Source organism: Ciconia boyciana, chromosome 1 (genome assembly GCF_034638445.1).
Source record: "Ciconia boyciana chromosome 1, ASM3463844v1, whole genome shotgun sequence".
NCBI lineage: Eukaryota > Metazoa > Chordata > Aves > Ciconiiformes > Ciconiidae > Ciconia > Ciconia boyciana.
In genome coordinates, this window is record NC_132934.1 from 40436525 (window position 1) to 40455118 (window position 18594).

An 18594-nucleotide genomic window follows, 5' to 3' on the forward strand; every position below is an offset into this window, starting at 1 on the left:
TGTCAATAGTTCATTTAAAAAATTGCTTTCACTTCTGAAATTTAATTTTTTTAAAATTCAGTTGCATTTTTGAAAGTAGAGTAAAGCAGTATTGTAATGTTTATGGATGTCTGTGCTTTTAATTCTTCCAGTCTTTGAGTCTGTGTGGATTGGCTTCATCCAGAATTTGGCTAGAATTAGTCCCACTTTGATCTACCTCACCTATAGTCATCTCTTCCGATGTTTCCCAATTTCAAGAGCTCAGTATTTTAGCTACACTGAAATCTTTTGTTTCCATTTCTAACCGGAAGTATTCCTGAGGTGATAAATAGAGAGACTGTTCCTTACAAAAAATAATGCTGTTAACTTTTTGTGTCAAAGGGAATTACTTTCATGGAATTCACCAGAAATTCACCTATTTCATACACTAAATTAAGTTTAATAAAACCTTCAGATGGTGGTAATTTTTACGGATGTACTAGCATTGCAGAAGATCTTGAAAATGTGTTACTTAAGTAAATTTTAATTTGGTTTATAGTTTGACCAAAAGGACCTATATAGTTTCAACAAAAAATTTTTTACCTTTCTATTGAGATAAAGAAATTAACTTAATATTTTTTTCCATCAAATAATAAAATGTTTTCAGCATTATCAGAATTATTTATTCTTCACAATAACTTTTGAAAAAACTTGAGTTTGGGGTTTCAGCTTAATTGTCATCCTTACCATTAAAAACATAGAATTTGCATTTGTAGCTTTATGTAAATATTTCAACAATACCTTTAGAAGAATGTAGGCACTCATGATAATTGTCTGCATAATGTGTTGCATGTATTTTTCTACTCATGCACCATATAATTTTTGAGACAGAGGTCACTTTTATGAAAGCGGTTTTTGAAATATGGTTGGGAAGACCTTGTACTTGTTGCTCAGGTTAATAATCTTTGTAGTCATTCTACATCATGATCTTGACTGCATGGAAATTATTTTTGTCTTGAATAATTATATACTCAATTTTGATTTGTATTGCTGTGGTGTCTAGAAGCTTAAGGTATGCATTAGGCTCATCAAGTTTAGCAAAATGCAGATGAAGTTTTAAAAAAAAAAAAAGGTCTTTTTTCCTCCCCAATTTATTGCTGCTGGCAGATTACTGGTAGGAAAAAAGAGGGAAGAAAAATTACAAGTGGAAAAACTACAACAAAATTACAGATTCTGTGATGAAACAATTCTTATCCAACAAGTTCGAGGTTTTTTTTTTCTTGCAGTCTTTTAATTTTACAGAAAATAAGTCAAGGGGCAGGGCAATTAAAATGAGAAACAGCAATTAATTGAAGCTAACAAGAAGTACTGATGTACTTTTGTTCCCCAATTTAAAAAGAAATCATCTAAAATTTGGGGAATTTTTTATAGGACTATCATTTAGAATTTTTAAAATAAATACTTCAACAGATTTTGTCACAGCCAAGCACAAAGAGCCCTCACATTAATTCTGGTTTTACTATATGTTTGTTACTATATGTTTGTTACTTCTAAAGTTCCCCTAAACCAACGTACAGTGAGGCAGCCTGTATACATCAGTTGAAATAAAATATGAATTCAGTATGTTTAATGATATTTCTGTCTTTTTTTAGTGGAACAGATGTTCTGGGAAGTTATGCAGCTGAGAAGAGAGATGTCACTAGCAAAACTTGGCTATTACAAGGAAGAGCTCTAAATCTTTTTACTCTTGCGCATGCATGAACTTCATTGAATATACATAACTAAAATTGCTGAATCTTTTTTCGTCACTTGATATTTATTTCCACAAAGTGGGTCCAAGATCTTTCTCCTTTTGCAGATTGCACTAAGAAGTACTGTGATTGTTTTAAACTGACTTATGCTGTATATGCGTACTTATAATACTTAGTTGAACAAATGTGGTAAGCACTTGCAGGTGTATTGGTGATTGTAATTTACATTTAAAAACAAACCTTCTGATTAAAGTGTTAGTCTGAAGCAGTGTCTGTCTTCTGTTCTTGGTGATGCAGAATGATGTGAACCCCCTTGATAAGTCATTCCAAAATATAAAACTGAGATGATTTTATGAAGAGGGAATAAATGCCTGACACTTTCTTCATTGTAGTGTTTAGATACATGCATAGAGAGATACATACATGTATGCCAATACAGTTAACAGACAACTAGGAGAACTTGGAATTCTTTGAAGTGCTGCTTTCCTATATTTTTCATTTTTAAAACAATGTAAGAGGAGAAACATATATAGTAAAGAGTCAACAGCATAATAAATCTGGGTATCTTCTCTCTAAAGTAGGGTGCTTGTCAAACATCAAGGAACAATAAAATTACCTTGGTCATTCTTTGGTTAGAAATCTGTCCTGATCCCTACCTGACTGCTAAAAACTTTCTCTTCCCCCCTAATTTTCTTTCAGTAGAATTTTTTCATTCCTTTAAATGATTTTTTTTTTCCCTCCTGCTTTTTTGGGATTTCCAGTTTCCAATGTTTTATACATCAGTTTCCCACAGCTGTCCTTGAAATTGGAAAATACCCATTATGTGATTTTTTTTTTTTTAACATGCTGATGGTAATTTCCATATAATGTTAGCAGTTTCTTCACACACACAAAATTTGCTAAAAACAGAACCCAAAAAAGGATCATGGCTTCTTAAGTAAGATGCTTTTTCTGTTCAAGTGCTACTTTTGCACTTCAAGTTCAAGTGGTCCTTTTTCCCTGGGCATAGTCTAAGCTGAAAGCAGTTGATTAGGTTACAAGGACCATAGTTGTGGGTATGTGGTAGACTTGCTGTGTAAAAGCCCTTTTGGAAAAACACTAGGTCTTGATCATGACAGCCATTTATCAATTACAGATAAGATTAAAGCATTGGCAGGTAAACTGACAAACATTAGAAGTAAAGGCAAGTTTATATAGTTGGTTGTTTAACAAGAAGCATCTCAGTAGATACAGACTTCTTTTGTTTGATGCAGAACAAAAATAACACTCTTCATCACTGTCTTACTGGAATGTTCTCCGTTTTTACAAAAGTAAATAGAATGAGCAGTGAAACCTAATACCATACTTGTGGTGTTTCCAGGTATATGTGCCTGAAAACACTTTGCAAGCGTTGGCTTTGACCAGGCATTTCAAAGTTAACATTAAACAATTGAACCTAAATATTTTACTAGTAGTGGAGTATGCCCAGCCTGGGCTATTTTAGTACTGATTAAATATTTTTATTAGTTTCCAGTCACTGGGTACTAGTTCTACTGTAGAAACCTGGAAGAATTCTACCTTCAGTTGTTAAAAGGTTGTTTATTATTTCACTAATGCTAAGGAAGTCTGGTTTACTCACTCTTAGAAAACAAACTGTATTTGTTGGCATTATTTTTTATGTCAGGCTCATAAATGCTTCCTAAATGATTGTTAATCCTTAGTTTACATAATGAAATCAAACTGTTTCCAGGATTAGCTAACAGTAGGTTAAATGATAGCTGGTAGCTGCTGCTATTCTGACTTAATAATCCTTTACAAGTGTTGCTCATTCAAGCAGAGAGAAGGGGTCCTTTCTATACATGATAGTGTCAAGACATAAATGGTACCTAAAGTTTATTATGCTGAGGTGATTTTCTCATACTAGGGACTTACAAAGATGTACCCAGTGTATCTCAGTGGTGATGACTGTTTGGCTCGATTACATCAACATCTTGTAAATACTGATTGGCTTGCTTCTGTCTTCAAGTCCCTTCCCTGAAATTCTTTTCTATATTTTTAATATAAGCTGCCTATCATGAGAAACCTGTTTCACTGTGAGTGTCTGGGGCTTGTAAAAATTGCACAACAGTTACTTGTCTGCTGAATATAACTACAGAAAATGGCCTTATTCCAGGCTTCTTAACTTCACTGAAGCTTTTGTTCACAACCAAATGCTTCTTACAGATGCCTACTCAAAATGTCTGAATATTTTTCTCCTGTTTGCTTAGGGGTGACAGAACATGGGCCTTTTTCAGTGTACAAAGATCAATTTAAAGAAGGTGAAATAGGATTTGCTACTAGCCTTAGAAGACCTTTGTTCAATGTTCAGCTTTCCCATATGTTTTTCAATGTTGCCTTAGACAAACAGGTTAATATGTAATTTAGTTTTGTATAACAATAATGATGTAGAAGTTCTGCTTCCCTATAATCAAACTGCTGAGAGAGAGAATTGTTTTGGAGCAGTTGGATAGTCTGATGCTCAGCCGCTTGAATGGGATGGTACATACGGTGAAACCAGTGATGGCTTTGCCCTTGCATTTTTGATTACTATTGCTTTCATCAGTAGTATTAATTACATCACCTGTGTGAAAGTACAGAGACAAGATAAGTAATTTTTATTGCTGCATTTTTTGCGCATGTGTAATTATGGTTAGTACCGGGACCAAAGGTCCTTAAAACAAGAACATTAGACATACTGAACGGAAGAACGCACATCACCTTCATCTTGCCTCAAAAGCCTTGTCAGATTCTCCTTTATGTGTAGCAGAGTTTAAGTATAGCCCTGACTCTAGTTATGAAGGAATGAAATCAGCTGGGACAAAGTCATTGAAACCTCCAACAAAAACATGACGTGTTCCTTGGCATGTTCATAATCATCTGGAAGAGAGACGGTGCATTTTTCTCAGTGGGACTCTTCAAGCAGTAGGAAAGCCAAACGCTTCTACTGGCTTTTCATGGATGTGGTGGGAGAAAATGAGGCCTTGCAGCAGTTCTTTGAAGGTAAGAGTCAAGTTTTAAGAGAGAGTCTTAACAATTTTTGGTGGCAGCAAAAATACAGTAATTGGGGTTAATTGAAGAAGAAAGGAAGAAGAGCAGCCCCAAAACCCAAAGCTCTACACAAAGCTATCGTGTAAGGTGATACCAGACTGAAATAGTACAAACAGCACAGATGCACTGCAGTGCCTTTTTCTTTGTACTTTGGCCAGAAGACCAAGGGGAAGGTGGACCCAGCAGAGCCTGCAGTACCACCATGGTAAATGCTGGGAAGAAAAACCGGGAAGTGACTGAGGTCTCCTTGCAATTTATCACTTCTGAAATCTCAGCGACTTTCATGAGGTTAGAGAGCTCCCTCCCTGCTCTATCATATAATGTCAGGTTAAAGAGGGTTTTCTTTCCACTAATACCATTCTTCTGAAACAGCCTGATGATAATTGGTAAAACGGCAACTGTGGCAGTATCCTCAGGATCCTTCTGAGAAGTTAAGCTCAGATTTTTTTTGTCCTTTTGGCTGGGATCTGTCCTGCCTTTTTGCTCCCAAGACATTTCACATTCAAGCAGGTCCCATTAGCCTTCTGCCTTTCTCTTACCACAAAATTTATGTTCTAATAGGTTCCATAATCAAACTGCATTTCTCAGGCCCTGCCATAACATGATTCAAAATTGCTGTTCAAAGGCTTATGTACTTTTTTATTTTTTACTAAAACGTTTCTTTCCTTTGCTCCAATTTTCACTTTGCATTTTTATCAATGTTAACCTTTCAATTCCAAGGTTCTCTTTCTGTATTTGTTTTCCTTCTATTACCTGTGCAGGTATTGTTCATGCAATACTGACGTCAAAGTAACTTGGAAGACTACTTTTTCTGTTTGGGATAATGGACAATTTTTGTTTCCCTGCATTTAATTTCCATTGTGCTAAATAAGTTGTTGTTTTTTTTTTTTTTTCCTGGCACTCCGTTGGCCTTGGTGAGAGGTGGCAACTCTAACTTTTGAGTTTTAATTTCAAACTAGGAAATTAAAGATTCTCCAGTACTGATCAAGAAAATGTATTTAAGCCAAGAAATTTAAATCAGTGAACCACAATCTAGGGCTGCTAGTCAGCAAATGTGTTGTTTATAGATGTTAGGGAATTAATACCGTGTTTCTTAAGTTCACTTTAAGTCATGGAGATGAAAAGCTAACAAACTTTCTTGGCTTTGCTTTCAGCCACATAATGTTTGTTTTTATCACGCTATTTGTTCAAGTACTGCATTGCATAGCTGTTAAATACTCAAAATAGTGTTGATCATTAATTATTTAACTCAATCATAAAAATTTTTAGGAACTCACTTGGAAAACAGGACTCTCCAGGGAGTATGGGTTAGCTTCTGTTGGCTTGTGTGACAACAATACTTTGTGATGGTAGAAGGTATCTCAGAGACTTACCTGTTATGAGCTCTTTAACTAGAATTATTAATTCAACTCTTTAGAAGGTAGTTTGGTAGAACATCTGTCTGGGCCAGCATGAGGGGGAGAAGCCCTGTCAATTCCATTTAATTGCAGGAAAAGGAAACATCTTGGGAGGTTATGTTCCTTCAGGAATGTGTGTTTCTGCTGTGTAGTGTGAGAATACGCCACAGGTCTGCTAGGGCAAAGCAGCGTGCAGGGATGCTGTTAGATGGCTGAATTTCATTATCTGGACACTGAGATTAGATATGTGTCAAGGCTATAAGAGCTAATAATTCTTTCATTCAGCACGTAGTAGCTAGGCTCCTCTTGCTGTTAAACCGTAGGTAAATCTGAAAAGGGAGCAAGCTGATTTAAAGCGGGGTTTGCACTCTTCAAGCAGGGGTTAGCTTCATTGAATGTAAGGCCAGCTTTAACTGATGGCCCCTCTCTAGCTTAGCACTATGGCTTGTGGGTTGGCGCTCTAATGCCACCTCACAAGGCAAGAGCAATAAACTGCTACTTCTAACTTGGTGGCCCCTGAGATTAGTCACAGCAGTGCTAGAACATTGTCTTTCAAGGCTACAAAAAAGCTGAGTCCTGCAGTATCAAGTGGAGAATGCTGCCACTGAGGAAGTCTCTCTGCTTCGTCAGTGGTTCAGTTTTGGCTTACAAATGCATCAGCTGGCAACTCGGCACATTTATAGATCTGTTTTGTAAGATTATTTGAAATTCATGAGCAAAAAGGATCTCATTTACCCTGTTGCTTTAGTTCCTTGCAGTGCATATTTGTTTTGACACTCATTAGTAAGAAAACTCACACTTGCAATATTGAGAGGGGACAGTCTGAAAAAGGAGGTTTTTTTCAAGGAAAATGAGATAATGTTTGTTTTCCTGTTGATTGCTACTTTCAATAGTCAAAACACCTCTTAGATTAGATATGACTCTGACTGGGATTTGACCTTGGCTTTTTCTCAAGAGTAAATGGCTTTTCTCTTGTCGTGTGGCTGTTCTGGGAAGTTCTTGTCCTTTTTTTTGGTCTCATTTCACTCCTCCCACACTAGAGTAGAGATTTCATCTTTGAACAGTTTTTCCTATGATTTCTGTTGAAATGAATACTTTTTAATTAAAATACTTGGGTTTTTTAATCAGTAAGTTCCTATTTGTCAGGGGAAGGTCAGAGCTCCTGATTAGCTGTTGTGCCTGTCCATCTGTAGCAGAGCAATCTATTCTTGCTGACGTTATCAATGGGTTGAGAAACTGAATGAAGGCTGACCGAGTTACACTGTTAAAACTCAGTCTTCTCTTTTTTTCTTTGTTGTTGGAAGGTACATTGAGGAATCTGAAATGTGTGTGTTTGGTCTCAGTTCTCTGTGATCTAAAGAAGTCTCCTTGGGGAATCACCACCTCTGTATACTCATACTCCTACATGGGTAACACTGAATATACTTTAGGGCTCTTGGTAAATAAATTAAGCCACAGAACACACATGCCATTAAACACAAAGCACTTAAAACCCCAAAGTCTCTCGTACCATTTTAAGGATGAGAGATTGAAACACGAATAAAGGAGGAAATGAGAAATTTAAAATACTAAAGATAAAATTTCTCTGGCAAACATTACTTTGGGAAAAGCCATCTATCTTGACACAAGCTCACTCCTTACCACTTGGAGTTACAGGTCTTCCTGATGTTGAATAACCTAGACTGTGATATGAATAACCTAGACTGTGATATGTCCTAGGCTGGCTGCAGTTCTGCCAGCTGTTTTGTCCTTAACCCTTTCCTGTTTGTCACTGCCATGTGCCTGAGGTTCATGTCTGTAGCTCTGCTGGCCCAGCAGCTTTTATCAATGACTCCAGGTCTGTTCCACTCAAAATGAACTGGATTATCTTCAACAATTTAAATAGTGACCAGTGCTCGGAGTCCTTTAGCATGAAAGAAGTTAAGGAACTATCAGCCCCATAAGTGATACTTACCTTACTGTAAGTCAATGAAGTTCAGCTGGACTTTTTACTGAGCCCACATAGTGGAGCTCATAAAGTGCAGAGGCCTGTTTTAGTGGTAAAGTATCTTCAGATGAAAATCGGTTAATAATTCTCAAGCAGAAACATTTCCCTCAAGTTGCAAGGGTTTGTAGCAAACATTAAGAATTTGTTATTTAAGCAAGCAGGTATTACTGAGCACTGACTGTATTCTGTGCGCCATTTTTGCATCTCAAGCTGTATTTAAGGATTGCTCCCTGTATAGAGTAGCTGATGTTTTAACACAAATCTTACTACAAATAGCTGGACTTAGCTGGGAACTTCCTGGCATCCTCTTTTAATGTCAGGAAATGATCAGTTTAGTATGGATTTTCAGTCAATACTAGAAGTTGGACAGAATATTTTATTGGTTGTGGACTGAATTTATGTTTGCAGAAAGAGCACCCTAATAACCTGGTTGTTTGGGTACTCCTTTGGAAAGTGATGGCTGTGGTTCAAGCCAAATTCAGAACAGCGTTTGACTTCCTCTGAAATAGCTATTCTGGGAAAGACATAAAACTTATTGCAAGGAATTTCTGGTTCTCTGTCCCCCATCCTTCACTTTGCATTTAGATACTATTGAAAAGGAGGCAGTTGATTTAAATGCAGTCATATGTAAGGCACTACATGAAAATGTTGGGAGAATTAATTGAGCCAGGTAATTCAGGGATTGAGGCTGATGGCTACAGGAGTGTAAAGTGAAGCTGAGGAGCCAGGTGACGAGCCTCGTGGCTGGAGGAAAGGAGGGGATGTCTGCCAAAGAGAGAGAGATGAAGCAAGCAACTGTCAGATTAGGAGGCTGGAGTTTGGACTGCTCCTTGGGGGCCTGGGGCTGGGAATAGGGACAGGCTAGGAGAGAACAGACAGGGAAACAGAAACCAGTGGTAGAACTGACAGGTTTTAGGCTTCAGATTGAAGGAGAGGCAACAACAGAATATCAAGCTTACGCAGAAATGCGAAAAATAGCATCATATGCTGCCTATGACTGCAGTCCTGTTCTGCAAACAGCTGTGTATGAAACCCCAGTGGCTGTGTTGGCCTTTCATCTTCATCAGTTTCTTGGGTAGCTGGCAATCCTCTGCGCAGTGACACTGAAGTTGAATGTGCTACCCAGTGCAGACTCTTCCCAGAGATGTCTGGGCACACTGCGGCATGGAGTGTGGACTGAGAGCAGAGATCCCCGAGCGCAAGCTGATAAAGGCTGCTGACTCCGCATATCCTCTGGCAGCTCTCAGCCAGGCACGCGGTTCTGCGCAGGAAGCTGTGTGTTCACAGCGGCCTCTCAGCTTTGTGTTCACAGCAAGGCCTCTTGTCCTACTACATACACACAGTTCTTCGCTCTTGCAGCCACCTAACGTCGAGGTGAGCGACTGGCTTGTATACTACCCGTATCTATTAAGTACTTACTGTGATCAAATGCCTGTGAAATGGACGCCACCATTTTAAATAAATTTACATATGATCCAACAACTCCTTCTCTGCTGGAACAGATGCCAGTGCAAGCACATGATGCCACTGACCTGGAAAGTACATTCAGAAAGAAAGAATTAAGTTCTACAGGGCAGCCACATGTACTGGCTCTTCTGTGTGAACTTTCATTAGCGATGGCCTATCTTCTTCCTGGTGCGCTTCCTCCCTCTCCCAGCACAGAATTATTTATTCCTCCCTTTTCCTCCTACCCATTTAACTGTTTATGCAAAGCAGAGAGATTAAGAGGGGGTGATACATATTGCTGTTGTCATCACTTGACAACAGAGCTCATCTCTGGACTGTGGGATGCCCATATTAAAGGCCCTGTCCTTGTTTGATTCATAGCTGTACTTCAAAAGAGCTTGTCTCTGATCTTGGTCAAAAGAAGGAATTCTTGGTTTTGTGGTACAGGAAAAACACTTTGTATCTGACCTCTAGCCTCATGTTAATAACAACATTATATTACTCTGCATGAGGGCCAGGCAATTTGAACAGGAGGAACAGGTGGGTAAAAGGAGGAGAAGGTGATTGAATCATTTTCCTGTGGACTACATTAGCAAAAGAAGTGTTTGAGATTCAAGGGCGGATATCCTAAATTCAGACATGAAGAACGAAAAGATATTAATCCAACAAGTTTGAGGAAGGCTACTGAAGAAAGCCAAGCTCTTTTGTACTCTCAAGCCGGTTTTGCAAAGTACTTTGTTCACTGCTACTTCAGGACTTTCCATGTTACAATTTTGCTGAGGCAAGTAAGCATGCTCCACCTATTGAATCTGTTCTCTGATGTGTAGAGGATGGGTTTGTATACAATGCCAGTATGCTGGGATGCAAGGATCTATCAGTAGCACATCTGCAAGTTGCTATGTCACAGTGAAAAGGAGCCAAAATTAAGTCTGCAGTCGTGATAAGCAAATGATGCCTAGATCAATCTGTGATCACAAAGCACTTTAGGAGATGTTTATTAGTAATGTGATTTATGTATTGACAGACACACGAGGGAATTCCTGTGCAAGTGGTGGAAGTGGATATTCAGATGCTGCTTGCAGTTAAGTAATGTCTAAACACTGGATCAGGAAGGAACCGTGTCAGACAGAGACATCAAGGAAAAAAACAGAAGAAATTTTGGTACGACTTCTTACCATGCACACGTCTGATGCTGGTACAGTGAGAAGACAGTAAAAGCACCAAAGGCAGTTACTGCTCCTGTGCTCAGTGACAGTGATTAACCTCTGCTACAGAGCTGAGGCGAAATGGTCGGTGTCAGCCACTCGGGGCTGAGCCGTGCCCCTCTGGATTTATAGGCTAGTCCATTTCATCCTGTGTAGCAGGGGGACAGAGCCACGCACAGCTCCTGTGCCTCACTGGAGAGAGCAGTAACTTCAACATCCTTATCTTGTTTGCTTTCTGACTGGCCACACCTGTATTTATGGAAGGCTTGCTGGAGAGGTGGGGAGCCTACAAAGTAGTTCTGTTTGTTTGGTTTTTTTAGAGAGTTCCGGCTGACTTTCTACAAAAGTTGTCATGAATTCCGGAGACTTTATAATCATAAAATCTGTTTATAGCCTTCAGTTACCAAGCAACAAAGGACAAAGTACTGAACCTTTCTACTCATTAATACATTTAACATGTTAGTGGTCTGGGTTTTTTTTGAAAATAAAAGGAAGCCACCAATCAAACATTTCTAAAGCTTTATTTTTGCTTTCTTTAAGCTCAGGATGGTGGATTTTTAAACTGAGCGTTTCAGAAACACACTTGCAGTACCAATGCAGAAAGTGGATCTGTGTGAGACAATGTCTGAGCTCTGACCCAATCACCTGTTTTGATCCCAATGTAAAAGAGTACGAAGTTATCTTCAAAACCCCCTTTTCCAGTTGCAGACTGGGGCCCTTCATCCTCTTGCTGTGGTAATTTAGTGAAGCCTTAATGCCATGCGTGAACTGGTGTTTGCCTGCTGCTGCTGTGTCACCTTCATCTTCCACTGCACATCCTCTTTTACTCTGCATTTCCCGTCATCCTTTCTCCCAGAGTGACTAAAACCAGAAGTGTAACCCATCCGCTACACGCAAGACAGAATGGATTTGGTTTTCCTTTGTGTAGGAGAGTGGGCAGCGTTACTCAGTCTGAAGTACTGATGACCCCCTCCAAATTCCACTCCTGTAATTTCTGTCTTTTTGACATTTTTAATTTTAGGACAAGATGTCCATGGAGCCTTGGAGAATCCCATGGTGGATACAAGTATGTTGGAAGAATTCATCAGTAGTGACGTAGAGTTTGGAACTTTGTAAGTATCACAGCAACATGTACTTCCCCTCCTTAGCAACGTCTCTTAAATTGTTTTCATTAGTACCAAGATGAAATCTCAATGCAACAGTCAGACCTGAAATCTGAGTTTCATGAGGATTGTGGCTCTCTTGATATTGTTGCTTGAAGCTGTATAAGAAGACTTGGAAAAATCAATTACAGACAGTAACGGAAATATGGTCGTCTTGTAGTTCAACAGAACGAATGATAATGAAGTCTGGGATAATTTGCAACTGTTATGCTAATTGTGGCATTAAATGCAAAGCTGTTATTTTAATATTCCTGTAAGTGCTAGTTTAGTGTTTATGTACAGAATAAGTGATGTAAGTGAGACTAATGTATAATAAAGTGAGAGAATAATGTAAACCTCCCAGTCTGAGGGAAGCAGGGCTACTGTTTTCATCCTAATGTTTCATTTAGAACAGAGAAACTGTCCATTAATCTCTTCTGAGACTAACTTTAAGTGATACAAAGGATACACAATGCAAAGGGTCATGGTCAAGGGTGGAAAGTTATGCAGCACAGATCTGTCAAAGACTTCAAACCCAAATCTTTCATCTACACAACTATCAGATGAATGTTGTTCAATGCAAAATATTATTAATGGGCTGACACTTGCACTTGCCAAGAAGCAGAGCAAGAGAGGATGTTTTAAAAGTAATTAAACATGGGATTTTTCATTCTGGACACACTCAGCAGTACACATATTTACTTACAGTGGGCTAAATAGGCTTCTACCTGCTCTACATCATGAATAATTAATTGATTCTCTCTCTGCCCATGCTATAAAAGTAAAGAAGAATGAAGAGCTGGTTGTATATAAATATACGTAACCTTTATTTTTAGAGTAACTAAACACGTATCGGGTTAAACAGATTATTGAACTCCTGTATGACAACTTTAAAATGTTATTCTTTTGCTTTTATGCATAAAAAACATAGCAGAAATATAAATGTGTATAGATGTTATTATGTAGCTTAGGTATGTTAGATATTCTAGTTGCAGTGCTACTAAGTATTTACATGCAAGAAAATCTGGAGGCTCAACAGGATTTTACACTGATACTACAGTAATACTTCATTAATTATGGGATCAAGAACAACATTTACTGAATCATTAGATCTCTAAAAGTAAAATTATGAAGTATTTGTCTGTATTGCAGACTACTTGTGCATAAACAGAATAGAATCTCATAAAGGAACTTACCAAAACATGTCAAAGGAGAAAAATATTAAAAACCTCCATATATATATAAAAAAAATGCAGATCAACATAATGGCATGTGCAATACGGAATGCAGAATGTGATGACAAGGGTGCTGTTACCACCAAGGTCTTGGGTGCATCTGGAAGTGTCCTAACGTAATAGAAGAACCCTCCGTAGTTACTTTAAGTGGCAGTGAGATGGCATAGGATTTTCTCTCCCTTAAGCTGCTTGGAAAGCACCATCATGAAGGACTGAAAAACTTGCAATAAAATAGGAGATGTAACAGACCTGTGCCCTCAACTGACAGGAGACGGAAACATAGCCTCTCTGTAGTGGTCTGCTGTTGACTTAGGATGCTCCTATTTTCAATGCAGAAGGAATGAAGTGGTTTTGCTACATAGTGTGGGAACACCTGCTTATTGCTGACAGCTACTCAGGGAGGACTTGCCCTAGCTTAAACTATGGTGTAGTTCCAGGTCTCACTGTAAGAAAGTAATCCTTTACACAATGTCTGATAGGAGAAACACGGTAAATGTGAAAGCAAAACAGAGTATCACAGGGAGATATAATACAATACAATCAAGCATATGTACCAAAGAGTAAATAATCAAGAACCTTCTTCCAAACCTCAGGCATGTGAATGGGCTGAGCTGTTGGAGACAAGTTGAGAGCAAAGCTCATAGTGTCAGCTGCACACAAGGAAACACTCACTTTCTGCCTGAAAATCAGGAGAAAGCTGCACCGTAAAATACAGGCTGGCATGTTCTTGTACAGAGCAGTGTGCCTGAAGTTCTTCAGAAAGGAATCAGGGGAGGTTGTGTTGTCAGAGATTTACCTGTTTGAGTAACAAAAACCAGTGAACACGAAAAATCAGAGAGCACACTTAAGTTGTTTGGCTTTCCACGAGGACCTCTCCAAGCAGGGGTGTTAAAACATAAATCTCTCCTGCTTGGCTATGGGGTTTGGCAAAGAGATGGCTATGGATCGCATGGGATTTCTTGGTTCCCAGCCAGGATTCTTCTGTCATGCCTCCAGTCCCCAGCTCTCCTAATGACTGTCTGAGCGTAGCTGCCTTCCCATGTTGTAGTCCCCATGTCTCTGCACCTGCTCCCTGTAATGCTCCCACCGGGGGTTTGAAGGTGCTGTGCTGTGCCGGGACCTTGCCTCACCAGGGTGCTAAGGGTGCTCCTCCTGTGCAGTGCCGATTGCCAACAACCCTGAGCTCCTGTGGAGGTGGCCCTGCTTTCCAATTCATACGATGTGAACCGGGAGATGAGCCTCTTGCTTATGTAGCTCTATGCAGAGGAAAGCAGCCCAGCTGTGCCTGAATTTGGCACGGCACAGTGTTACTCAGCAGGTGTTTTCATGGTAGGTGACATGGAAGCTGTTGGACGACTGTACTACATGGATCTGCACTTCGTGAGCACCCTTCCTGGGCAAGAGAGCCTAGACTCAAGAATTTTTACTTTGTTACCAATTAAATTTTTTAATGGTACTCGTGTATTGAGAAAAAGAGAATATAAACAATTAAACACTTAGGGAAACATCCTTCCTTCCCCCCGCCTTTTCGAGGCTCAACTTAAACCGAGCGCTTCTCCCTCCTTCCCATTCCCCTTGCCGCTGCCGCTCCACACACTCGGTCCCTCCCACTGCCGCCGGAGGGGGGGCGTGTGTGTGTATGTGTGCGTAACGGCTTCTCCTTCCCGCTCCTCGCTCCTTACTCGTTTCCCTCGGCTCCCGCGTGGGTCGCTCACGGCCCGGAGTCCTCTCGGGGTGTCCCCGCTCTAGCGTGGCACATCCCGGGGCCGCAGCCTCAGCAGGAGGACGCACCCCAGCAACCGCCGCCTCAGCGGCGCGGCCGCTCTCCCTGGCAGCAGCCGCTCGCCCGCGCTGCTGCGGGGGCTGGGCGCCGCTGATTGGCTGGCTGAGGCTGTGGCGGGCGAGGGGCTGCTGGCGGCGGGGCAGAGCCGGCTAGGACCGGCTGCGGGCAGCTCATGGCCGCCTCCTTACAGCGCGCCCTGCGGATCCCGCTGCCCAGGCCCTGCCCGGTGCACTCTTACGATTTATTCTTTATTCAGGTTTCAGCAATACGTCGGGATTCTCCCGGGTGATAAACTCAGGCACTATAAATAATGGGTCAGCAGTGGTGTTTGGGTTAAAACACGACTGAATGGCTTGTCTTCTGTGAGGAATGAGAGGGATTTTTGATTTGTTTTGGTTTTGAAGCTTCTCTTTGAGGAGGCTGTTGGGATGGGCCTGTTGTTAGTACTCTTTTATTTTAAATTCTTTTGTGATTTAGGCATAGAAGATACTAATTTTCAGTCCTCCACTATGTTATCCCAAATGGAACTGGAAGATTTGTGTAGAATTGAAAAGAGGGAAACCCCAGGTTAAGCTTCCAGATCTTTTTGGTCAGCTTGTAAAAGCTCTTGTTTCAAACCAGGCAAATGCGCTTCCCACCGGTGTGGCAGCTCCTGCTCCCCTCCACGCTTGGGCTGTGTCTTGGGTGAGTTAGGTGCTAAAATGGGACCTGCTAACATCTGATAGTGGCTGAGAGCACTTTTGCCAAACTAAGGTCTTAAGAAATTGGCTACAGTTAGCGGACAAAGATGCTACAGGTCTTTAACCTGTAGTCTAGAGAGAATGGCTTTAAAGCCTGCGTGAGCTGTGTGTATTCAGTTGCTGGCGTGCTCAGAGGTAACTGAAGAACAGCTCGTGGGAAGGAAGGCTTGAAGTCAGTGGGTCCTTAGAGGGGTGTTTGGGCAAGAGCTGGCAGAGATGGTGCCTCCCTGCATGGGGGAGAGGTGGAGGGCCATAGGAGATGGTCTGACAAAGCGCAAGTGACATTGCTCCTGTGAGAAGGGGCAGCAACCACAATGAGCAATGCTTCGTGAAGACCCTTGTCAGTAACCTGGTGGTCCCCCTCCAGCTGCTTTCAGCATTGCCTTGTGGTTGTCCTCCATGTCTCCTCCCAGTAGAAATTAAAATCTCTTTTTCATCCCTAGGCAAAGCCAGTTGCCAGACTCCCCACCGGACTCTGGATCGGAACCGTGTTCTCCACCACAGCTCCAGAGTAGGTCACATGAATTCTGCCTCTCCCAAGCTCAAAGGAACGTGTCCAGCTCCTCTTCTTTCTCCTTACTTTCTTGTCTGTTTACTTCTTGCAGCCGCATGGTATGACACTACGTGGCCCAGTGGGCTGCAGCCTCTGCTTCCATGCCCATCTTCTGTGGCATCCAGCAAGCTTCCCTGCAGGTTCATAGAGACTTACTCTGACCCCAGTGCCAGTGGGCATCCCTGCAGCATCCCCCAAGGCTGCTGTCTGACAACAGAATGTGCTGTGACTCCTTGGAATAATTCTACATCCTCCAGCTGTTTGGGTTTTAATTATTCATATTTTCAGCCAAATACATCTCATATTTCTGGGTAAATAATAAAGCTTTTATGCAAAGGATGAGACAGATAGATAAAAAAAAAAGTAGAGCTGGTAGAAGACATGGTTTAAGACTGGTGTAAAATCCCCGTGGGTGTAGGGTTTTCCACAGGATGGCAGTGTTTAGACATTTTTGAGACACTCGTGGTTGAGGGTTCTTTAAACATCTTGATTGAAGTTCAGATCGGAAGTAGGAATGGATTTCAATTTTTAAAATGTTAGAAGGCTAAAGAGGGATCAACAGGTGCTTCATAACTGGATTATAAAAACATGCAGGCGTTTTGCAATACCTGTTGCAGGGATTTGCCCATAAGGATCTTGCAAGTGTTCTGACAAGTGGCATGAGAAAAAAAAAAAAAATTCTCATATCTATGTAAGCAAGTGAAATGGTGTTCATGTACCATCTGCCATATTCACCCACTAGCATGCTGTGGATGCTTAATTATTTAAAATACACTGGGCTAGTGCAAGCATCCAACCATGTAAGAATGAATTGACTGATGCATGCCAGAGGGGGACCTCCCTGGTTATGGGGAGAGAAATGTGAATTCATCAGTGTTAGTCCTGGGCTTGCAGATGCTCTGTCCCTGTCTCCTCTTCTGTACAGAGCTCAATTATGTATTACGTGTGCTGTGGAGGAAGGAAGCTGCGCCTGGGTTTCTCAGTGAAGCTATTTGTGTTATTTGTTTGTTTGTTTTCCAGTAGAAGGTGCCAGTTAGTCAAAATCATGTTATTTTTTGAGGGAATACTTTAGTTATTGGAACTTAAGATACAAAATACTTCTTAACCAAACATGAAACTTTTGAACAAACCCAGAAAAAGAATAACAATGTGGTGGGTGGGCTTTTCTTCTGCTCGTGGAGAAACCTTAGTTCGAGTACCTACTGGGCCTCACTGAGACTTGGAGTTTGGCTTGTTTCTTCCCCCATCCAGAAGGAATGACCATCTGTCAGGATAGTGCAGCTTACATTTTATAATATCAAAACTTTGGAATAATGTTTTTTCCCTTTGCACAAAGGAGCATTTTTTGAAATCTCAGTTTCTGAGAAAGGCAAAAACTGTTACCCCTCAGTTGCCCCTTGAGATCTCTTCATTAACACATTAGTTTAACTGATACTAGTGTTTTCTGTATAAGAAGGAAAGTGAGTTCATGCTTGGTGGAATACAGTTATTTAAGATAAAGCTGTGATTTTAATGCAAATGTCAGGGGGCAATAAAACCGTGCCACGTATGCACTGTGTAAATTTTTAAAAAGAGATAAATTTCTCTATTTGTACAAAATAAATAAATGAATTTATGTTTTGGAATGAAAAATTGCATAATTCAGTTTTAAAAAGCCAACAGCAATCTCCTCCCCCTGGCAAATCAGAAGTTGGGTAACAATACAGTTAGAATGAGATACCTGGGTATTCTCTTGTTATGATTCTGTAATATCTGTATTTATACTTATAAATGAGTAATGCAACGTGTATTTTTAAAAAAGTATTTCTGCAGCATCAGGCAAAAAAAGGAAGCTCTCACAATTACTGGGAGATGCCACCGATTCTCCAGTCCAGTTTCAGGACTCCAGACAAGGTAAGCAACTGTGTGAAGATGAAATTTAATGTTTCATACCATAGACAAGTAAATATTTTAAGAGCACGGTTCCTGCTGGCTCTGAAAAGGTAGCAGTATTAACAGTCTGTACTCCACTACCAGGTTTGGAGGAATTTACCTCTTCAGTGTTTTTGAAAACCAGGACCTATTTATATTTGGCAAAGAGAGAAGAAGCGTTAGAGGTTCATGTTTCCTGAGGACTCTCTGGGCAAAATATTCTGCCTTCCTCCATGAGTGAGCCTGTAGTACACAGATGATACCATACTCCTCTGACTGTGCTTGGCACTAAATTGACTGGGCAAAGAAACCATCCTGGGTCAGCTTAACAGGGAATTAATGTCGTGGATGAACAAACAGATTGCAGTTTCCCTTTATCATCTCAACTCCATATTTTTTCTGCCATGTGTACACATGCGC

General features: G+C 40.5%; 2 protein-coding genes across 5 annotated transcripts in view; both read left to right on the forward strand.

The window, feature by feature from the left end:
- The window catches only part of RAB3IP (RAB3A interacting protein), a 34225-nt gene extending 32257 nt beyond the window's left edge, over nucleotides 1–1968 (forward strand). For all 4 annotated transcript variants that reach the window (XM_072878736.1, XM_072878662.1, XM_072878825.1 and 1 more), the window contains one exon: nucleotides 1611–1968. In XM_072878736.1, the coding sequence (XP_072734837.1) occupies nucleotides 1611–1693 (83 nt within the window). In that variant the 3' untranslated portion in view covers nucleotides 1694–1968. The remainder of the gene's footprint in view (nucleotides 1–1610) is intronic.
- A 7355-nt stretch (nucleotides 1969–9323) lies between these two features.
- The window catches only part of MYRFL (myelin regulatory factor like), a 41680-nt gene continuing 32409 nt past the window's right edge, over nucleotides 9324–18594 (forward strand). Inside the window, exons 1-5 of the mRNA XM_072851110.1 lie at nucleotides 9324–9417; nucleotides 11832–11922; nucleotides 16154–16221; nucleotides 16316–16574; nucleotides 18065–18156. Of these exons, the coding sequence (XP_072707211.1) occupies nucleotides 9324–9417; nucleotides 11832–11922; nucleotides 16154–16221; nucleotides 16316–16574; nucleotides 18065–18156 (604 nt within the window). The remainder of the gene's footprint in view (nucleotides 9418–11831; nucleotides 11923–16153; nucleotides 16222–16315; nucleotides 16575–18064; nucleotides 18157–18594) is intronic.